This window comes from Myotis yumanensis, unplaced genomic scaffold (genome assembly GCF_028538775.1).
Source record: "Myotis yumanensis isolate MYYU_CA2020_CCGP unplaced genomic scaffold, mMyoYum1.0.hap1 SCAF_14, whole genome shotgun sequence".
Lineage (NCBI taxonomy): Eukaryota > Metazoa > Chordata > Mammalia > Chiroptera > Vespertilionidae > Myotis > Myotis yumanensis.
Window position 1 is genome coordinate 48760296 of NW_027223765.1, and position 20128 is coordinate 48780423.

The window sequence follows — 20128 nt, forward strand, 5'->3', positions numbered from 1 at the left end:
GCAAAGGCAGGAGGTAAGGACACGGAGGCTCAAGGAAGGTAAGAAGTTGCCCAAGGTCACACAGCTCTTCGGATTCACTCTGCTCTGTCCAGACATGATGGAGGACATGTGTTTATCTCCAGTGTATGACTGTCTATTTCGATATACAATTCTCACACTGCTTCTCTCTGATGCTTCTTGATAATCTTATACCAGATACATGTTAAAAAGAATCCTCTATTACAAATGCAAGATAGGCAATGGGTTAATCAGGGCTCTGTCACAAAGATTAACATTACACTTCCAATTAACTTTCATAAAACAGAAATCAGACCACTCTAATCTAACTCATTACTCTGCATACATCTGCCCATGGTTGGGGTCACACATCACTACTCAGACAAAGATGCTGGTGCTGAACAGAAAAGGATTGAAACCATGCTTCATGGAGGAATCTAATTAGCAGCATAGATTAATTACGTAGAAATGTAACAAGGATAGTGAGCCAGAGGATCCATAGATGCTTCCCAATTTAAGGAAACTTGCTTGAGAGCTCAGGGTTTTATTTCGGTTTTGATAATTTCCTAAACCTGTATACTAGAAGGAGCTGATTTAAAGGCAATGATAAATAATCTCCTTTTAAAGTCATGTTAATTTGCTATTTTTATACGGAGCTTTTGTGCTTTTTTTTTTCTTCTGAGTTCACATTACATATTACATTTAAATTCAAATTTGAATAACTCTTATTTATAAGATTTCCCCCCTTTTTTCTCTTTCCTATTTCTTTTCTGTGCCCTTTCCCCTTAGTTTATGAGGCATGGCATATTTATTTTGAAGTACATTTCATTCATGACGCATAGGCACTGTAAACGTACACATTTCAAGCATACACCTTGATTAATTTTGACATTTGTACCAAGCAGAAACCACCCAGCTCAAGGTAAAGAACAGCCCCAAAGAACTGTGTAAGGATGGAAATGTTCTGTCTGCATGTCCATCTTGACAGCCACGAGCCATACATGGCTATTGAGCACTTAAACTGGCTAGTGTGATTGAGGAACAAAATTTTAAAGTGTATTTAATGAGGCTAGTGGCTACCATTTTAGACATTACTGATATTGAACATTTTGGAATTTGAGTACCTTCAAATCAGTACTAACCCAGTGCCCCTCCTCTGTGGAGGCAATCACTATTCTCTTTTTAAAGTACTTTTTTATTAATTTCAGAGAGGAAGACAGAGGAAGAGATAGAAACATCAATGATGAGAGAAAATCATTGATTGGCTGCCTCCTGCATACCCCACACTGGGGGTTGAGCCCACAACATGGGCATGTGCCCTGACCAGGAATCAAACCATGAACTCTTGGTTCATAGGTTGATGCTCAACCACTAAGCCATGCTGGCCGGGCACAATCACTATTCTGATTTACATTGCCACAGATTAGATTTTCCTGATCTTGAGTTCAACATAAATGAAGTAATGGAATATGTACTTGTTGGGTTGGGATATATTCTGTCAATATATGTAAAATTCATCCTTTTTGTTAAAGGCACCAGTATTCTTTATTTATTTGCTTGAGTATTATGTTGTATTTATCTGTTCCACCGTTGATGGGTATTTGAGTTGTTTCAAATTTTTGGCTATTGGCAATGAAGCCACTCTAAATATTCTTGTGCATAATTTTTGGTGGACAAATATGCTAATTTCTCTTGGATATGTACCAAGGGGTGGAACTGCTGAGTCTTATCCTTCCCACAGTAATGTAGGAGAAGTCCAGTTCCTGCATTAAAATAAAGTTTTCCATTTTGAACTGACTCTTTGTAAAAAATAAAATAGTTATTTATATGCTGTTCAAAGCAATGCACAACTAATTGAAGAATTATTTGGTGATATCTAATACCTTGAAGATGCAATTCTCTCATGACCAGTAATTATGCTTCTAGGTACGTTCCCTGGAGAGATTTTTTTTTTTTTTAACGGTTATTAAACTAAAAACTTTATTCAAGTTTTTTCTTTTTTTCTCTCTAAATGTCCTTTTTCTGTTCCATGATCCAATCCAGGATATCACATCACATTTAGTCATCATTTGGAGAGATTCTTATACATGAGCACATGTATAGAAATATTTACAATAGCATTTCTTTGTAATAGTAAAAAACTGGAATTTCCTTATTAAGTAAATAAGTGACAACATAAACATAATGTAATATCATCCAGAAAATAAATGAGCTGCCTGTATCAATATGAATAAATTTTTCAAATCATGATGAACACCTCCCAAAAAAATCAGTGGCAAAAAAAAAAAAAAAAACCAATCACAGTTCAATATGTCTTCTATGAAGATCATAGAGCCACAACAGTACTAGACCTGTTTAATTCTAATGCAGGTGAGTGAAGAATCTGGACCAATTATTTAATTAAAATAATCTTTATGATATCATTTTTTATCTTTGTTCCATCACTGGGCAAAAGAGGATAGCAGGCATCTCAAATAATCTCTCTTCGTGTAGCTTAACCTGCAATCTCATCATGTAAACCAAGCTCAACTAGTATTTCCTCTATGGAGAGGCCACTGACCAATCAACCCCATTGTTATCTGAGATCTCTAAAGCCCTCCAAATGTTGAAGCTTACATCATTATACCACCCCCCCCACTACTCCCTCACCATTGCCACTAACTACCATGACCTACTCAGTCTCTATCATGTGACTCTTATTTCTACTCAGTAGTTATTAATATCTATGCTTTATAGAAAAGTTAATGAGCCCACTAAAAGTTAAATAACGGAGCCTAGATTCATACCCAGATGTTTCTACACAATATCTCTACTACTATATTATGCTACCCTAATACATTACAGCTGTCTACAATGTTATAAATTGGCTTTGTATTGTGGATGGATTTTGCTTGCATATTAATTTTGTCCCTTCAAATTACATTGTATACTTCTTGAAGGCAAGATTTTTCCCTAGCACAATTTGTTGGTTTGATTTCAAGAACTGATTCCAGAGAACCAGCCCAATCCTAAACATCATTATTCAGCAGAGTGGAATTTACCCACGACATAGGAATTCGATTAATTCGTGGTGGCTAATAAAAACTGGTACCAACTATCTTATTAGGTGGAAGCTATCATTACTCTGATTTTGTATATGCAAGACATGAGGCTCAGAGAGGTTAGCTGACTGGCACATGAACACAGAGTAAGTAGTAGAGCCAGAATGCAAATGTCTGCAACTTTAGGGTCCTATTTTCTAACACTGGTGTTCAGTGTTCAATTTCTGTACAATATTAGAGTTAAATTATAACTATGCTGAAGGTTTTAGCTGTGAAATTCTACAAAGACCAACAGTTGGTAAATGCCCAATCATGGGCCAAGTCTTGGATCAAGTGGCAGTAATATAAATGATGATTATTCTATTTTTTTTTTAATGTGCATATGCCCAAGCTTGGTGCTAGGTAATTCATTTGTTAACTTATCATAGTCTCACAATAAATTCAGTAAAACACAACCTGTTATTATTCCTATTTTACAGACAAGCACACTGACACTTAGGGGTGCTAAGTGGCTTGTCCGAGATTTACAGTGCGAAGGAGCAGAGCCTGCAATGAGTCTGGTGTATGAAGAATCTGACGGAACATACTTGGCTCCTGTGTTATATAATGATTGTCTTCAGTTCCAACATTGTAGACAATTGTCATTTCCTACTCTTCACACAATGATGAGCTAAGTTTTAGGTTAAAACATTTTGCACTGCAAAGGTAACATCTTATATCCAAAGTGTAAGTTTATAGAAAATAAAAAATTCTTTGTTATAATGTGATATTTATTTAATCCAGGGCCGACACACTGCCGCCCTTGGGTCAGATCTCTACCAGCCGCCCGTTTGGGAAAGCAAGTTTTACTGGAACTCAGACCTGCCCATTTCTTATATATTGTCTAGGGCTATTTTCACTACAATGACAGAATGAAGTAGTTGCTACAAAGACTGTAGGATCCACAAAGCCTAAAATATTGATCGCCCTGGCTTAATTCTTAATTTAAAACCTTTGTAATTTGAATTTTCACGTGTGCTTTTGTGGGTATGCCTCCGGAGAGCAACTTTGCTTTTATTCTGGGTCCCTGGGCCTGCCAGGACGGGGCTCATGCTGTGAACCACCACGTAGCTACTTTTTAAAGTCAGAGTTGGCGAGATCCCACATGTGCAAGGACAAGACAAGGAAGACAAACACATCTGATCTTAACCATCCTCCAAACACTGTGGGGCTTTATGTATGTTTTTAAAAATTAAACCAGGAAACACTAGCATTAATAAGATAAAACCTAAATTAATGAAATAAACACAAACCTAATTGGGCTCCATTGAGTGAAGACATACCCACTAAAATAATTTTTAGTTAAAACACAGAATTGAGTCTTCCATTGATCTTCCTTTTACCCCAATAAATTTTAGAAAAAAACAGGCCCAGGCTTTTAGAATTTAGTGACACACACATATTTGTATAGGCAGGGTCAGTAAAATTTCTACTTACTCTCAAGAACTTCCTATATTGATGAAAAACACTACAATTTTCAGCAACTGAGCTGAAGATTTTATTTTGGAGTCATGCAAACTTGAGACAAATCCTGATTTTGCTGCTGACAGCTGCCTGACCTTGGAAAATTTGTTCAACTCTTCTCTCTCTTTATTTTTTCCTTGCTAAAATATGGGTAAAATATCTAGCTTGAAAATCCTATATAATAAAGAGCTAATATGCTAATTAGACCAAACAGCAGAACAACCTCTGAGCGACCTTCGGGACAATCTTCCGGACGAAGCCAGGGCTGCAAGGGCTGGCCAAGGCAGCCGGGGCTGTGAGGGCAGAGCCCCTTGCACGAATTTCGTGCATCGGGCCTCTAATGTATTATAAGGCTTAAATATGATAATATATGTAAAGGATTACACTTAGTGCCTGGCACATAGTAAATGCTCCCACTTGGTGGGCATCATTACTGTTCAAACTGGAGGTCAGAACACAGGTCACAGAGCCTCCCCAAAAGTCCATGAGGAGCACTCACTAGCCAGGCAGGACACAGAACTCAGGGAGCGTATGCTTATTTTCAGAAAGGGTTCAAACCGAAATATTTAACGACAACATTTAAGCAGTCTACTACACCCCAGTTCCCAGGTCTCTGCAAACTTTAGGTCTGAGTCACTGGAGAAACAGGAAGGCTACATGTTGGGAGAAGAAGGTAAATTCAAATCATTAGCAATGGAGGGTCTGGGTGGCACACGTCACAAAGCTTAGAAAACATCTCTATTTGCAAAGCTGTGTTCGATGGTTTATAATAGCTTCCATCATTAAGTGAGAGATGACAAGCATAGAAAACACCATTTCTGTATGTCTTTTTCTGAAAGCACACCTCTTTAACACCTCTGATTACAATTTTGTAGTTCACTGCTTATGAACAGACTTGGAATAAAAGAGCACATTGATGGCTCCACTTTGGCAACAAAGGGAAGATTGCTAAAATGTCTATAGCAGTTTTGAAGGCTGCACAAAAATACCCAATTCCGTGTTCCTCAGATGCAGGAATACCCACCGTCATTCAATTCCAACTTCCCATTGCAATTAGTCTTTCAACAACAGCAGGTGCAGCCAGATGGAAATATCTGGCCACGCGTTCCAGGAAGAACTTATAGAGAAGAATTTTCTGATGACCCATCATAAAAACATCATGATGGGGCCTCCAGAGAATTGTTGCTCTGGGAAATTAAATACTCTATCTGGCCCTGTCCCCTCCACATCTTTCATGCCCTCAAATTTTGTCTCTCAGAACAGAAGTGAACATGTTCATGGGGTATATGCCTTTGGCCTCTTTCCACATCCCAAGAATACTAAAATTAAAGCACACTTGGCAAGCAAAGCCACTGAAAACCAGCAATCCATCAAATATCTAATGACTGTTAGAGGCTGTGCGTGACTTTGGAAAGCAAGATTTAATTTTTTTCAACCCTGTTTTGGGAGAAACAAGTGGAGTGTGACTGGAGGGAAAGTTCATAGCTGAAGACATACCGTGAACCTCAGGTGAAATCCACACTATACTATAGGAGTATTGGCAGGTGGATACAGGTCTCAGATTGACATGCCTGTTCCATTGCTGCACTTATCTTACCAGAAACAAATGGCCAAACAACACACATCTTTGTGGAATATAATGTGGGTATGTAAGCCCCAGGAGGCCATAAATGTCTTGGCCTCTGCATTACTGATTTAGTTGAACATCTATTTTGTGTCAAGCATGTGCTGAGTGTTGGCCATATAGTTGTGAATGCAACAGACATAGTCTTTCTCTTAAAGAGATGGTCATGGATGTGTGTGTGTGTGTGCGGGGGGGGGGGGGGGGGGTGTTAGCAATAAGAGAATGAATAAGTAATATAATATGCAAAGTAATTTCATATTATGTGAAGTTCTATGATGGTAATAAACAAGTCACTGTCACAAAACAAACAAGGAGAAGCCTTCTTTAGGCAAAGTGATGAAAGCGTGCTTCTCTAAAAAGGACACATTTTAAATTGATGCTTGAAGAAGCCAGCCATATAAAGAACATTGAGATGGGGGAAGAACACTGTGGCAGAAACCCTAGGACAACATCCAGTGAGTCACACCCTATTATAGTCTCTCCCCCTTTCTGGGTAGAGCTTGTGTCTTGCTTCTAATCAATAGTATATGAGAAGAATGAAGATATTTTTCAGATGTTATTGAAGTCTTGAATCAGATGACTTTAATAGAAAAGGGTAATTATTCTGGGTGGGCCTGACTTAATCAGGTGATTCTTTTAAAAGAGGATCTAGAAATCAGATATTTGAAGCATTGGAGACTCTCTCTCTCTCTCTCTCTCTCTCCCACCCTCCCTCCCTTGTTCCCTCTCTCTGTCTCTTGCTGGCTTTGAAAAATTCTACAGCTGTAAGGACATGAGCTGTAAGGGAGCTTGAAGTGGGTCCTTCCTGGTTGAGCCTACAGATGAGAACACATCCTACAGAACCATCCTTCTAGCTTTAGCTTCCTGTGTCCCCGAGTGGAGAACCTAACTAAGTTGTGCCTGGACTTCTGACCTAAAAAAACTGTCGGATAACAAATGGGTATTCTCTTAAGCCACTGAGTTTGTGATCATTAGTTACACAGCAATACAACAAATACAAATACAATATCTAAGCTGGACAAAAGCTGTAAGGTCATTGGGAGGTGTCTTGTGGTTAGCAAAGAGAAAGATGATCAGGAGCTAGGTCATGGGGCATTCTATGATGAGTAGGGAGGTTTAGGCTTCATCTCCAGCATTTGACATTCAGTGCCTAGTGTATAGTAGGTGCTTAAAATATATACTCAATGAGTGGGTGAATTTATGACTAATGAAAGGTTTGTTAAATTAAAGTGTTAATACTAGACTCTCATTGCCAGCCCCCTGAGATTTTAACCCATTTTTCAGTGATATATTAATTAAAAAACCATTACATGCAAAGAACTGTATTGGTTTTAGAGGGCTAAGGAAAGTGATTAAGAAATAGAGGCCAGTCCAAGAAGCAAAATCTCAGCCAACAGTTAGATCTCCTGCACATTTTTGGATTACAGACTCTACAATGAGGCATGGATACAACCCAGTAATCTGGGTCATAGTTGACCACCTGCTAATTTGAGCTTTCTCTTCAGAGACGAATAAACGCTCTGAAAATCTGCCAAGTGCTTATCAAGTCAAAGGAAGATGGCACTGTAATAAGATAACCACATCATCAAAGGCCACACTGATGATGGTGTGGGGGAAAGGAAATAAAACGTTAAGAAAATTAGTAGATCAATAATGATGGGGAATTCAATTTTGAAAATGCAGAGGTGTTTGTAGAGGGGAAAATTGTAACTCATGTGTCTCTAGTGAGGTCTCCCAGATTATGTGAAAAATCTCTAGAGATTCCGTGAAGACAAATGAAGAGAATGCTGTCATCTTCTATTAGCGTGTTATCCCTGCTGCCCCGTAGGCACAAGTGCTGGCTGAGCAGAAGGTCAGCGTCATACAGCTGAGGTTTCAAGGCGCCACAGGTGAGATTAATAACAGGACAATCAGAAATGCCATTCTCAAAGTGCAGCTTCCAATCAAGAAGAAACATACTCCCCTTGGAAATGAGCTGGGTTGCTCCCCTAAGAAGAGTTTATGTGCATTTAAAAACATGTGGAGATGTAGACCTGCCTTCTTATAAAACACAGTTCAGCAATGTTTTTCAAGAGAACATGTGAACACGGTTGAGAATGAAGCAATTAAGAATAACTCATCCAGCCCAGCAGGCATGTGTCCTGCCTGGGAAGCAAACCGTGATCTGATCTCAGATGACGATAAATGCGCTTCAAGGAGAAAAAGAAACAAACTGATCCCAACTGCTGGGCTGATTTATGAACCAGAAGGTCATGGTTCGATTCCTGGTCAGGACATCTGCCCAGGTTGTAGACTTGATTTCCAGTGTGAGGTGTGCAGGAGGCAACCAATCAATGATTCTCTCTCATCATTGATGTTTCTATCTCTCTCCCTCTCCCTTCCTCTCTGAAATCAATAAAAATATATATATTTTTAAAAGAATAACTTGTCAGTTAAGCAGAGGGGTCAGAAGTAGCAGATACTTGGTACAACTAGACATCAAATAAATTCATTTTCAGGCCATTAAAAGGAATGGGAGGGATGGTGCTTTGCATTTTTAAAACTTTAAAAACATATCATCATCATCACCATCATCATCATTAACTTTGCCTTTTATGAAGATGGCAAGAAGGTCTGTCTTAGTCTCATTTCCCAGGTGTTCTAGCCATTCTCAAAGAGGCTAGCATATTTTTTTTTTGTTGGGTTTAGAATTGAACTCAAATGCCCAATAGGGACATAATTAACTGCTTCCTCCCAGAGTCTAGGAAAATAAAAACAACACTGATTTCATAATAAGAGTTTCCAGTTATTTTACATTGATTATTATGTTGAGTATAAGCAAATGCTTCTATGAGATAGGACCAAGCATTCTCAAATAAGCCAGATAGACTGTAAAAACTCCCATATGCAAATATGAAGACTTTGTTAAGCCTCCTCACATTTTAAAAAGTTTTGATAGACATGGTTCGAGTTACAATAGACAAGTAGAATATAACTGAGATAATGTCTATGTGGTAAACATCATTTCTTATTTGAGATGCAAACTACAGTTCCTGGAAGAACCTTACAGAGATCAGGGGAACCTTCAGAAGCAGCAGCAGAAGTCAGAAGACAGCTTCTTGTGGAATGCAACGTGCGTGAGAAGAAAATGTGTACATTTCTGGTTTTGGAAGCACCTAGAAATTGCTTTGTCTCCAAGGAAGGTCCAGAAAATACAAAACAATTTAAACAGAGTGAGAATGAAAGCCATGTGATTTTTCCCTCTATAGCTTTGCTCCTGTGTTAATAGAGTTCTGCTGAGTTCAGTGTGATATATGACAAAGCGAGGAAATGAATCTATAATTTATTTTCTAAATTAATTTTTGACTTAAGAGAGAAAAAGAGTGATAGAGAGAGATTGATTTGTTGTTACACTTATTTATTAATTCATTGGTTGCTTCCTCTATTTGCCCTGACTGGGGATTGATCCTGCAACCTTGGTATATTGGGACGATGCTCAAACCAACTAAGCTACCTAGCCTGGGCCTCAAATCTATAATTTTTGAAAGCTGATTGCAGGTCGTGAGAAATGCAGACTTATATGAATGCTCTTCTGGTCAGTCTGGGGCTACTTTCAGGGATGGTATCAGGGGCTCAGCAACCTCAGCATGTCAGGACACATGTCGCCCCAGCCATGCCTCCCACATCACTGGTGTGTGGATGATACATGAGGGCAGACTAATGAAGAGCTTCTGTTTCACTGGTTATATGTCGCTTTAATGCATATTGGCTGCTTTTTAAACTAATACTTCAAAGCTGTGATTTTACTTACATTCATTACTTCTGAAGAGAAAGATAGGCTTAAAAAGTGACTTAGGAGTTGGTTTAATTAGAAAAATTAAATAAGTAATCATACAGGTAGGACTTGGAAATGACAACAAGTATGAAGTGGTATATTAATGGCTGAAGCCTAGAAAACAATGCAGAAGATTTTCTTCTTATCCCATTGTTTTGATAGCGTCTTTGCTGAGAACTTTGGTATTTGGTTCCATTTACAAAATACTTTCATGGTTAAGGCAGAAAATTCAGAAACACAGAAAAGCACAAATGAAAATAATAGAAACCAACCACAATGCTACCCCTACAAACAAGCAGTTACGATTTTGTTTTTCACCATCCAATTCTTTAGCCATAAAAGTAAAATCAAGCCTTCATACTCTGTGTCATAGCCTAGTTTTCCATTTTTAAAGAGCCAGCGAATGTTTCCCATGTGGTAAGCTTCCTTCTTCAACAACTATTTTACTGGCTGAAAAGTATTCTTTTATGTGGTTAACTCAACACTCTTGTACACACCTCGGAGTATTTGCCTATAACCAGTTCCTAGAGGTAGAACTGCTAGGTCAATAGGTTTGCCCTTTACAAATGTGCTTGGCTGAAAATTAACAGATTACTCTCCAAAAAGGTTAAAATAATAAATTATTCCAATAGTCAGTGATGAGAATATCTATTTCTAAAACATCTGCAATGTGTTATCACTACCACTGTTATCTTTCTTTTAAAATACTTGTATTATTTGTCAATATACTTACATAACTCAGATTATTAAAGACATGGAACATACAATTAATCAGATATTTAGAATGCATTTATTTTTGTGTGAATTACCTGCATATGCCCTTTATCTTAATTTCTAGTGATGTGAAGCCCTGAAGTAATAATCAGACTTAGGTGTGAGACTAGAATATAGTACTAAATGCTGTAAGTATTCCTGTCCCAAGAATACTGTACGTTTCTCCCAATTCTCTTTTAGCTAAAGACAATCATTATTCTTGGGAGAGAGGCCATTATTTTTTCTTGTATTTTTTTCTAACTCATGGGAAAGATTTTGAAAATATGAGTCAAATTAATTCATTTTTTAGGAGAATACAACAAACTATGGTCTACCCACATAGCCCTATTCAACAAGTTCAAAACTACTGAGATAAGAAATGGCATAGCAATGGATCCATTCCAATGATGCTGACATTTGAGCATGAACAGAAAACACCCACAACACACTGTTGCAATTAGAAGGAAAGTTAATCCCTAGGCTAACTGTTTGCCTGTCAGGGTTAGGAGCACTTGACTATCTCTGTAATTTCTAATCTTACTTCCCACCCGGGTGGGTGATTGTCAATCTTTCTGGAGCTCTGAAAACCCACCTCCTTGTGGTGGAGAAGGTAGCAGTGGAGTTAGTGGTGGTGCTGGATGGTAATACCACCTGCCTACACCATGAGAGATGCAGTAATATTTTAAATTAAAAAACAATTTAATTATATATTGAGGAGAATTTTAAAATACTTCTTGACCCATCAATGAAACCCTCTACCTTTGGGTTGGCAATCAGTGTTCTGAATTAATGTGGCCAAGGAGAAAACAGGATGTCAGAAAATCTTTAAATGTAATGTACATATTATATTATGAAATGCTAAATAGATTCCTACTTACTAACATACCCAGAAAATTCTGGATAAGCCATAGGATGGACAACAAGATCTATTTACCAGTTAAAATAATCTGCTGTCATCCATTTATTAATTCAGTAGGCAATTATTGATCACTTACTATGTGCAAGAATTGTTTCATGTACTGAAAATATTAGCAAACAATGAAAAGGTGAATGAGGCTAACTGGTGAAAAATGAGCAGGGAGAGGAAAACAGATAATAAACAGGCAAAAATGGATGAATAAGAAATGGAAAATAGTGGTAAGGCGATGATGGAAGTAGGACCGAGGTCTGGGATGGAGTGACTCGGTGAGGTGTGAGGCAAGGGAGAACTTTAGATGGGTGGCCTTGGAAGGCCTCTTGGAGAAGTTGGCATTTAAGCTGTGCCAGTGGGAAAAGGTGTTGGCAAGAGCATTGTAAGCTGAGGGGAGAGCAAATGCAGAGGCCCAGATGAATGTGAAGTGCTAGGGAAATGGGAAGGCCTGTTGAGTAAGCATATGGGGAAAGTGGTATGAGCAGCCCTAGCTCATGTACTGCCTCAAGGGAGTTGCGGTGCCTTCTACGGATGATAGGATGCCACTGGAAGGTTTGGGGACAGGACTGGCATGATCCAGAAGATCACTCCAGCTGTGTTTGGTGGATGCGTTACCATGGGCAAGGGAGGAGGCTGTATTATCAGTTGGGTAGACACTGTGGTTGTCCAGGCAAGAGATGTTGGTGCCTTGAACTAGGAGGTAGCCATGGAGGCAAAAAAAAAAAGTAAGCCTCAACATCCTGTAGCTCTTATGTCAATCATCTGTGGCACTGTTCTGATACTGCATTGACTTTTTGTCTCTTCCAGTGGACTACAATATATTTTAACCACTACCATTTATAAAGTGCCCCGTGCTGCTCTGGGCTTTATACACATTGATTCCTTATAATAATTCCATCCCAAGCTCACGTGTGGGGAGGTTAACTATCTCCCTACAGCCACAAGCTAGTGAGGGGCTCATATTAAGATTTACCAAGGTCTGTCTGATTCTGCACAAGGCATAAATCTTAGCCAATACGCTAGTGTCTCCATTTAACCTACCTTAGGAGCAGCGTTGGCGCAGGTGAACCAGGCCATGGCTCAGTTTCTCTAATGGTTCTCAGAAGGAGAGGGCAGCAAAATAACCAGGGAGGGGAGCTTGTGTTTAGAATGCAGATGCCATGGCCCTGCCCTGAGAATGCAGAAGCAGCATTTCTAGGGCTGGGGCTTGGACGTGTGCATTTAACAAATGCTCCCAAGTGCCAAGCACTAAAATCTGCAGAGATTGCAAAGCTGCCACTCAATAAATATTGGTTGTATGAATGCAGGAATATAATGGAGAGGTTTGCAGGAAATGAAGATCTAGGATAAGTACCTCACTCTCCCAACCCCTGATCCAGAGAAAACAGAAGCCCATTTTGAGCTGGGCCCAAGCAGAGCCTCAGCTAGCCCCTTCAGATCCACGCAGAGATTACTGATGTAACTAGCACAGGGGCCTGGCATACTCTGGAAGCTTTCTATTGCAAATAATTAGTCTTGATGACCAGGCGGGAGGTCCATGGTCTCCCTAGCTGAGTAAATACGGCCCCTCAAGAGGATTGTTTTAAAAGCAAAACAACCTTTTTTAAAGAAAAATCAATGAATTTGATCTTATTGAATTTCTGACACATGGGAGCTAGGTCTTACTCATAGGGCTGATTCACCCTTAGATACAATAAGCATAGTACCCAAGGCCCATGAGACTTCTAGGGGCTCGCAAAATGTTTTAATTGCTTTTAAAATCAGAAGAAAACCATCCTATCCTGTTTTAGCCTGAATTACATTCAACTTTTACCAATGCAGTTGTAAAATATAGTTTTTGATGTTTGTTTTTTTTTTTAATCAAGAAATGGCCCAAGAAGGCAATGGTGTCTAGAGCACACAGAAGTCATCACATGGCCCTGCTTACTCACCACTCTGTGCCCAGGTGATAGGCAGCTTACCTGGCAGGCGTTGTACAAGAGCTGATGTTCAAACTTCTTGATCCCGAGAATGTTCTGGAACATCTCATAGAGTTGCTCTTTGCTCAGAATCAGCTCAGAGGCTGCGCTGGCGGTCATCCGGGCCTGCTGCTTCCTGGGGTCCTCTTCCCCGCGGTAGATGGCATCGAACTTGGCCATCCAGGAGCTCAGCACCGTCTCCTTGCTGAGGCCATCGATCTCGGGGAGGCTGCGCACCCTCTTCTCGATGTGCTTCTTGAAGACCTCCCGAGAGTCGTTGGCGGAGCAGCCCCCACTCTGCACCATGCGGGCCACGCGGTCGCTCTTCAGGAACACCTGAGCGAGAACAGGGCCAGGAAAGGCATCAGAAAGTCTGTCCTGGAGACCAGCTCACAGGCGTCACAGGAGGCCCGTGTGGTCACAGCCCCACCATCTCTTAGCTGTGCAAACTCAGAAGTCACACGTTTGGCTTGGGGTCCAAATGTGGAAAATGAGAATAACAACAGTACTTAGCAGTATTTAGCAAGGATCAGTGAGACAGTGACATTCTGGGAGGCAGCATAAGGCATATAGACTCTGAGCCCAGGCTGCCTGGGTTCTTTCTCTGCTATTTAGTGGCTATGTTTCTTTCAGCAAGTTAATCTCTTGTTCCTCTGTTTTCTCATCTCTAAACTAGGGATAATAGTTCTCTCTACATCACAGGTATTTTAAAATGAGGATTAAGCCCTAACCGGTTTGGCTGAGTGGATAGAGCATCGGCCTGTGGACTCAAGGGTCCCAGGTTCGATTCCGGTCAAGGGCATGTACCTTGGTTGCAGGCACATCCCCAGTGGGGAGTGTGCAGGAGGCAGCTGATCGATGTTTCTCTCTCTCTCATTGATGTTTCTAACTCTCTGTGAAAAACCAATAAAATATGTATTTAAAAAAATAAAATAAAATGAGGGTTAAATGAGTTAATATATGATAAGCACTTTTAAAAATAACCCATATTAATGCCTAATAGGTTGTGGTTGTTGTTATTATAATAATATGTAAAGCAATTGGCCCGATGTCCCCACATAGCACTTAAATGTTAATCACTACTTACAGCTCATTTTAGCCTCTCAGTGATCCTGATCACAGTTGAAACGGAACAAGTATTAAGCAAATCTGTATTTAATGTCCGTCTCCCTTTCCAAAAATGCAAACGCCTCATGGGCAAGGACTGTGTCCTTCTTGTTCCCCCAATGTCATGTGGTCCCAGTACGGAACCGGGCACTTTGAGAGCAAGTGCACATAGAAAGCAGGTGCTACATTAAGTCCATTTTGCAGACAGAAAACTGAGACTCCAGGGAGGGGAAGGGACTTGCTTTGGTAACTCACACCGGCTGACTATAAATGCATGGCCTCATGGTTCCTTCCTTCCCTAAGGGGCTCCCCTACCTGGTGGGGAACCCTGGGTTCTTCTATTGGTGCTGCCTGGGTTTTGGGGCTGAGACATTCATTAAATCAGTTTGCTCTCGCTCCAGGGCCCAGCACAGCCACATGGTTCTGTGGTGTAGACAAGGTGGAGAAGCGGCTGCTTCCTATCCACGGCAAGGGGGGAAGTAGGGGGGTGGGGGGGATGGGGGGAACACCTGACATCTGTGAGCTGTGTCCTGGTCACCCTTTAGAGGAGCATACGTGCCTTGTCAGAGGCAGAGCAAACGTTTGCTCCTCATCTGGGTTCAGGAATTGCCCTTATTGGCCACGAGTTGGCATCGCTTGGGGTACATTTCATCGCTGCCACTTCATCACCAGGGCACTGTGTGTGACTCCATGCTCTCACTTAGAAAGGAGGGCTGCGGGTTTGCTTCATGGGCTAGAGGTCGTGGCCCACTCGCCTGCACCTCAGTACTGATCCTCAGCTGAGACCTTAGAGTTCATTTAAAAATCAACTTTAGAAAAAATATTCAAATGAGTCCTTAGGCCTTATAACCTGTAAGGAGCTGAAGAATTCACCTGAAACCCTGTAATGGTTAATACAGATGGTTTCTCCAACTAACACACAGTGTCTCGGTTTTAGATCTAGATCTCAAAGAACTTACAAATTTTGAGGCAAATAGAGAAATGTTGTGGGGAGGCAGGAGCTGTAAACCATGGTCCCAGGCCAGGTCTGCCACTAGCTTGCTGTGTGACATTGGGTGAGTCACCTCCCCTCTCTGAATTTCCAGTTTCTAATCTGTACACTGAGGGAGTTGAACTACATTATTTGGGGGTTTGTCCTTCCAGCTGTGATATCTACACTCTTCTTTATGAACCTGTTCTTCTTTCTTTGAGCACCTAGTAGGTGGGAAGCACTGTGCCAGGTGTCAGGGATACGATGGTGAGCAAAACAGATGCAGACCCAGCCCGCAAGCCTCCATGACATCATCTAATAATCCCACCCAAAGAGCGTTACAAGCTGGGACAAGTGTTATCAGGGAAAGTACAGGGGTTTGGCCTAAACCCAGAAATCTGTTCTAATGTGTGGTCAGGAAAGGTTTCCTGGAAATGACATGTGAAAGACGTTAGGTGAAGAGAGGGTGAGATAATATTTCAGAGACAGGAAACAATATGTGTAAAGACCCCAAGTATCTGAGGACAGAAGAATCCAGGGTGGCTGTGGCTCTGAGGGGTGGGGGGATGACTGATGTAAGATAGGCAGGAAGGGTCAGGTGGTCACAGCATGGGAGGCACCATTCAGTATGTTGGTCTTCATCTGAAAGGCACTGAGAGGCCATTGGAGGTTTTAAGCTAAGACATAACAAAATCAAGTTCACATTCTCTGTCTTTAATGTGGGAAACAGGCCTGAAAGGGGCCAAGGGAACTGACAGGAAGCTTTGTAGAACTCCAGGAGACTGGCAATGGAGGTCACCTGGACACAAAGGGGCTGGGGTTAACTCTTTGTTTTCAGCTCTAATGAGCATGAGAGGTGACTTGGAAACAATGAACAATGAAGTCACACTCTCCTCTTCATCTCTTCATACCAGGGTCCCATTCAGCTGGGCCAGTCATAAGCCCTCAGCACCATCTTCCTTCCCCCCAAACCCTTCCAGAGTTGCCATTTGCCATCTGTCTTTGTGACTCTTGGTTAATATCTGAGTGTGAGGAAGGCAGGGGTTGTAACTGCTTTTTCCTATTTTTTTCTTCAAGTGTCTAAGACAGTGTCTGGCTCGCAATTGGTACTACGTTGAATGAGTGAATGAATAAGAACAAAGCAGACTTCTCGAAGCAGAGACCCTACTGAGAGCCTATCTGGATGGGGCAGGAAGGTACAGGCGAAACCAGCGAGCACAATATATTGGTCCCTGCAACAATGGACTGAAGCTAGCTATCTGGGGGACCTGCGAACAGTGGAAGGAAATGGCCCCAGCTGGCATCCATACCTGGTGGTGACGCCTGGATCCTGCACACATAATCAGCTTGGCACAGTCCCTTCCTTCGTCCCTGTGGCCACTCAATAAATATTTGTCACTTAACCTCTATGAACCCCACTCTCCTTCCCTGTCACACGGGGTTCATGCAGCCAGCCTTCTTGGATGAGGATAAAACTTCCTGAAAGGACTTTGGAAAGTAGAGGGCTCCATCTGTCCAGAGGTGAGATATGATGGCCAGGCCGGGAAGGAGGGGAGATGAGTGGAATGTCAAGAGTGTGAGGAAGGAGGCTGAAGATTGAGGAGACAGCGAAGATGAAATGCGAGACAGCCAGGGGCAGAGGGGTGGCAGCAGAAAACTAATTTTCCAGGCACATCCTCTGTCTTGGCTTCTCAGTTCATCAGAAGGGACGTGAGCCTGGGCCAGCCTCACCCTGTCTTGAGTGCAGCCACTGAGCACTGATGTGCTTGTGTCTCTAAACCACCCTTGATGCTCATTTGTACTGGGAGCGCTACCTGGTGTTTTCATTTTGTTTTGTTTTTGGCTGTTCCAAGGGACTTCAACCCCAGGCACAGTTCTATGCGGCACATCCATAAATCCTCCCTCCTCTCTGCCAGCTTCCAGAGAGGTCATAATGGGAGACAGAAGATGAACAAATAAATATGGAATGGTGAAGGGCAATCAATTCAGTGACTCGCTCTCATCCATCAGTCCCTCCCTCCCTCGCCAGAGCCAAGCAACCTCAAGGTTGTTTTAGAAACCCACAAGCACACCAGTACTTTAATGACGGTACCCGGTGTGGGGCAAAGCTGGCCCAGCGCCCACTGCCTTGCTGACAGGCTGAGGAACCAAGACAGACCCTTTCCTGCTCTACAAAAGCACATCATCCAAAATAAAGAGCAAAAAGACCTAGATGTTAAAGTAAACAAGATCTACACACACACACAACAACCTGCTTACTACTAAGGAATGGCTGCATAACAAGAGGAGCAGGTTCTAGTTAGAGGACTTGAGTTCAAATCCTGACTCTACCAGTTGCTAGCTTTGCTCCTAAGCAAGCAGCCTAATCTTTTGGGCCTTCAGTTTCCTTAACTCTCAAATGGGAATCATAGCTACAGACCTGGAAGGACTTGGGAAAGAATTCAACCAGACAATGAGTGTCAACCGGTGAGCATGGTGTCTGCTGTAAGAATGTAACTAAAGTTACTATTGCTTTTTAACAGATTACCATGCAGCCATGAAATAAGCTATTTTTCCCACTGGCATCTAAGATGTCCATGATCTGTTGTTAACCTAGAGATTTCAATGGTAGGGGTGATGTGGGCTAGGAGGATAGGAGCATGACCCTGGGTCAAGAACATCATAGGTAATAAAACCTTCTACTGATGAGGGTGTCATATGTGTGATTTTCGCAGAGGTAGAAAGGAAATTGAAAACTACTGTGCTACTAAAACAAGTGGATTATTAATATATCATAGTAATTTTACATCTTAATACAGAAATCAAATAGCTATTGGTATGTGTACAGACACATAAAAATATCTGAAGAGATATATACCCCAATTTAATAGTAATTGTTTAGGATGATGGAATTACAGGTATTTTTCTAGCCATTTTCTTTTAGATTTTTTCTTACACTGTCTAGTTTTATAATTGGCATGCTTTACTTCCATAATTACTTAAAACAAGTCTTTCTACATGGAGAAAATACAGAATTTACCTTTGTTGAGGCACAATGAATGTTAATTTCTAAAATAAAATGCACCTTTGGATCTTAAAGAGATCCCTCACCACAAATTAAGGGATCCTGGTGCAAACTTCAGATGCACATCTGGGGCCATGACCTGTGGTAGATGGTGGGGTTCAGATTCAGAGTGGGGTGCCACCGGATGGAATGGGGTAGGAGTAGATTCATACCAGTGACAGGGCGCCTGTTATATTCTGTGGCCTGGCTTCCTAAGGTTCTGTTTTTCCTTATGCTTGGTTATTTCTTTTAATAGCAAAAACAACAAACGGTTGTTCTTGTTGTTGTTATTATTAAGGCTTAATTTAACCACAGTCCATTTCTGTTGCTAGCAACTGGAGAATTCTGTGATACACATTCAAAGGCAGTTTGACAAATGCTACCCAGGCCTTTGCTAGAGGAGATCAGCTAAAAACAAGATACAACAAGCAGAAGTCAGAGCAGTGGCATGGCTGACACCCGATGTCAGCTGTGGTGCTCCGAGTGTCTGTGCGTCGCCACCGATCTCCACCCTCAATTCCCACCACACCCCACTTTCCTTCCAGGTGGGATCTGAATGAGAACGGCTTTGTAAAGCTCTTCCACCGCCTCTCTTCTCTGAGGCCCAGGCCCAGGCCCAGTGTGTGAAGGAACCAAGGAGCTGGGAGGTGTCGGTGTAGCTGGAGCTGAGGGTTAGAAAAGACGTGGGGGCTGTGGAGGAATGGGTGGCTCTCCGGTGTCTTAGGGCTGTGGCTATGGCTGTGGCTGTGACTGTGGCTGTGGCTGTGACTGTGGCTGTGGCTGTGGGAACAGGCAGACCTCAGAGTGCCCAGCCCTCAAAGCCCTAATGGAAGAGATTAAGGATTAACCTGCTGTCCTGTGTGATCGGCTTTGACAGTCAGGGCCACCAGGAAAGGATAAAGTAAGCCGACATGCTCTGGAGAGCCTCAGAGAACCTTGCCTCCCTCTCTCCTGGCCCCGCTCACGCCCAGGCCTCCCAGCTTGCTGGTTAGTGCTGGCCAGCCGGGGCCACACTGGGCTGATGGGCACAGGTGGAAACTGTCTTTACTCCTCTAGTGTGTGACAAACCGTTATTCTTTAGCACCACAAGGCCAATGCCTGATGTTGACTTTGACTTTGCCTAGTGCAATAATCTCAGGACTTTTTGAGTAAAGATTTTTTCTTAATGACATCACCTTGGTAAACTGGAGGTGCGATATGGTGGCTGAGGTAGGTGTGAGAGAGAGAGTACGTGTATGTGAGTGAAAGTGTGTGTGAGTGTGTGTATGTGAGAATGTGTGTGAGTGAAAGTGTGTGTGAGTGTGTGTATGTGAGAATGTGTGTGAGAGTGTATGTCAGAGAGTGTGTATAAGAGTGAGAGTGTATATTGAGAATGTGTCAGTGTATATTTGTGTATGTGTGTGTGAGT

At 41.7% G+C, this 20128-nt stretch overlaps 1 protein-coding gene across 13 annotated transcripts in view; it reads right to left on the reverse strand.

Annotated features, from left to right (window-relative positions):
* CADPS (calcium dependent secretion activator) overlaps positions 1-20128 on the reverse strand; it is a 455401-nt gene that overhangs the window by 323727 nt on the left and 111546 nt on the right. For all 13 annotated transcript variants that reach the window (XM_070390909.1, XM_070390912.1, XM_070390905.1 and 10 more), the window contains exon 3: positions 13604-13936. In XM_070390909.1, coding sequence (XP_070247010.1) covers positions 13604-13936 — 333 coding nt within the window. The remainder of the gene's footprint in view (positions 1-13603; positions 13937-20128) is intronic.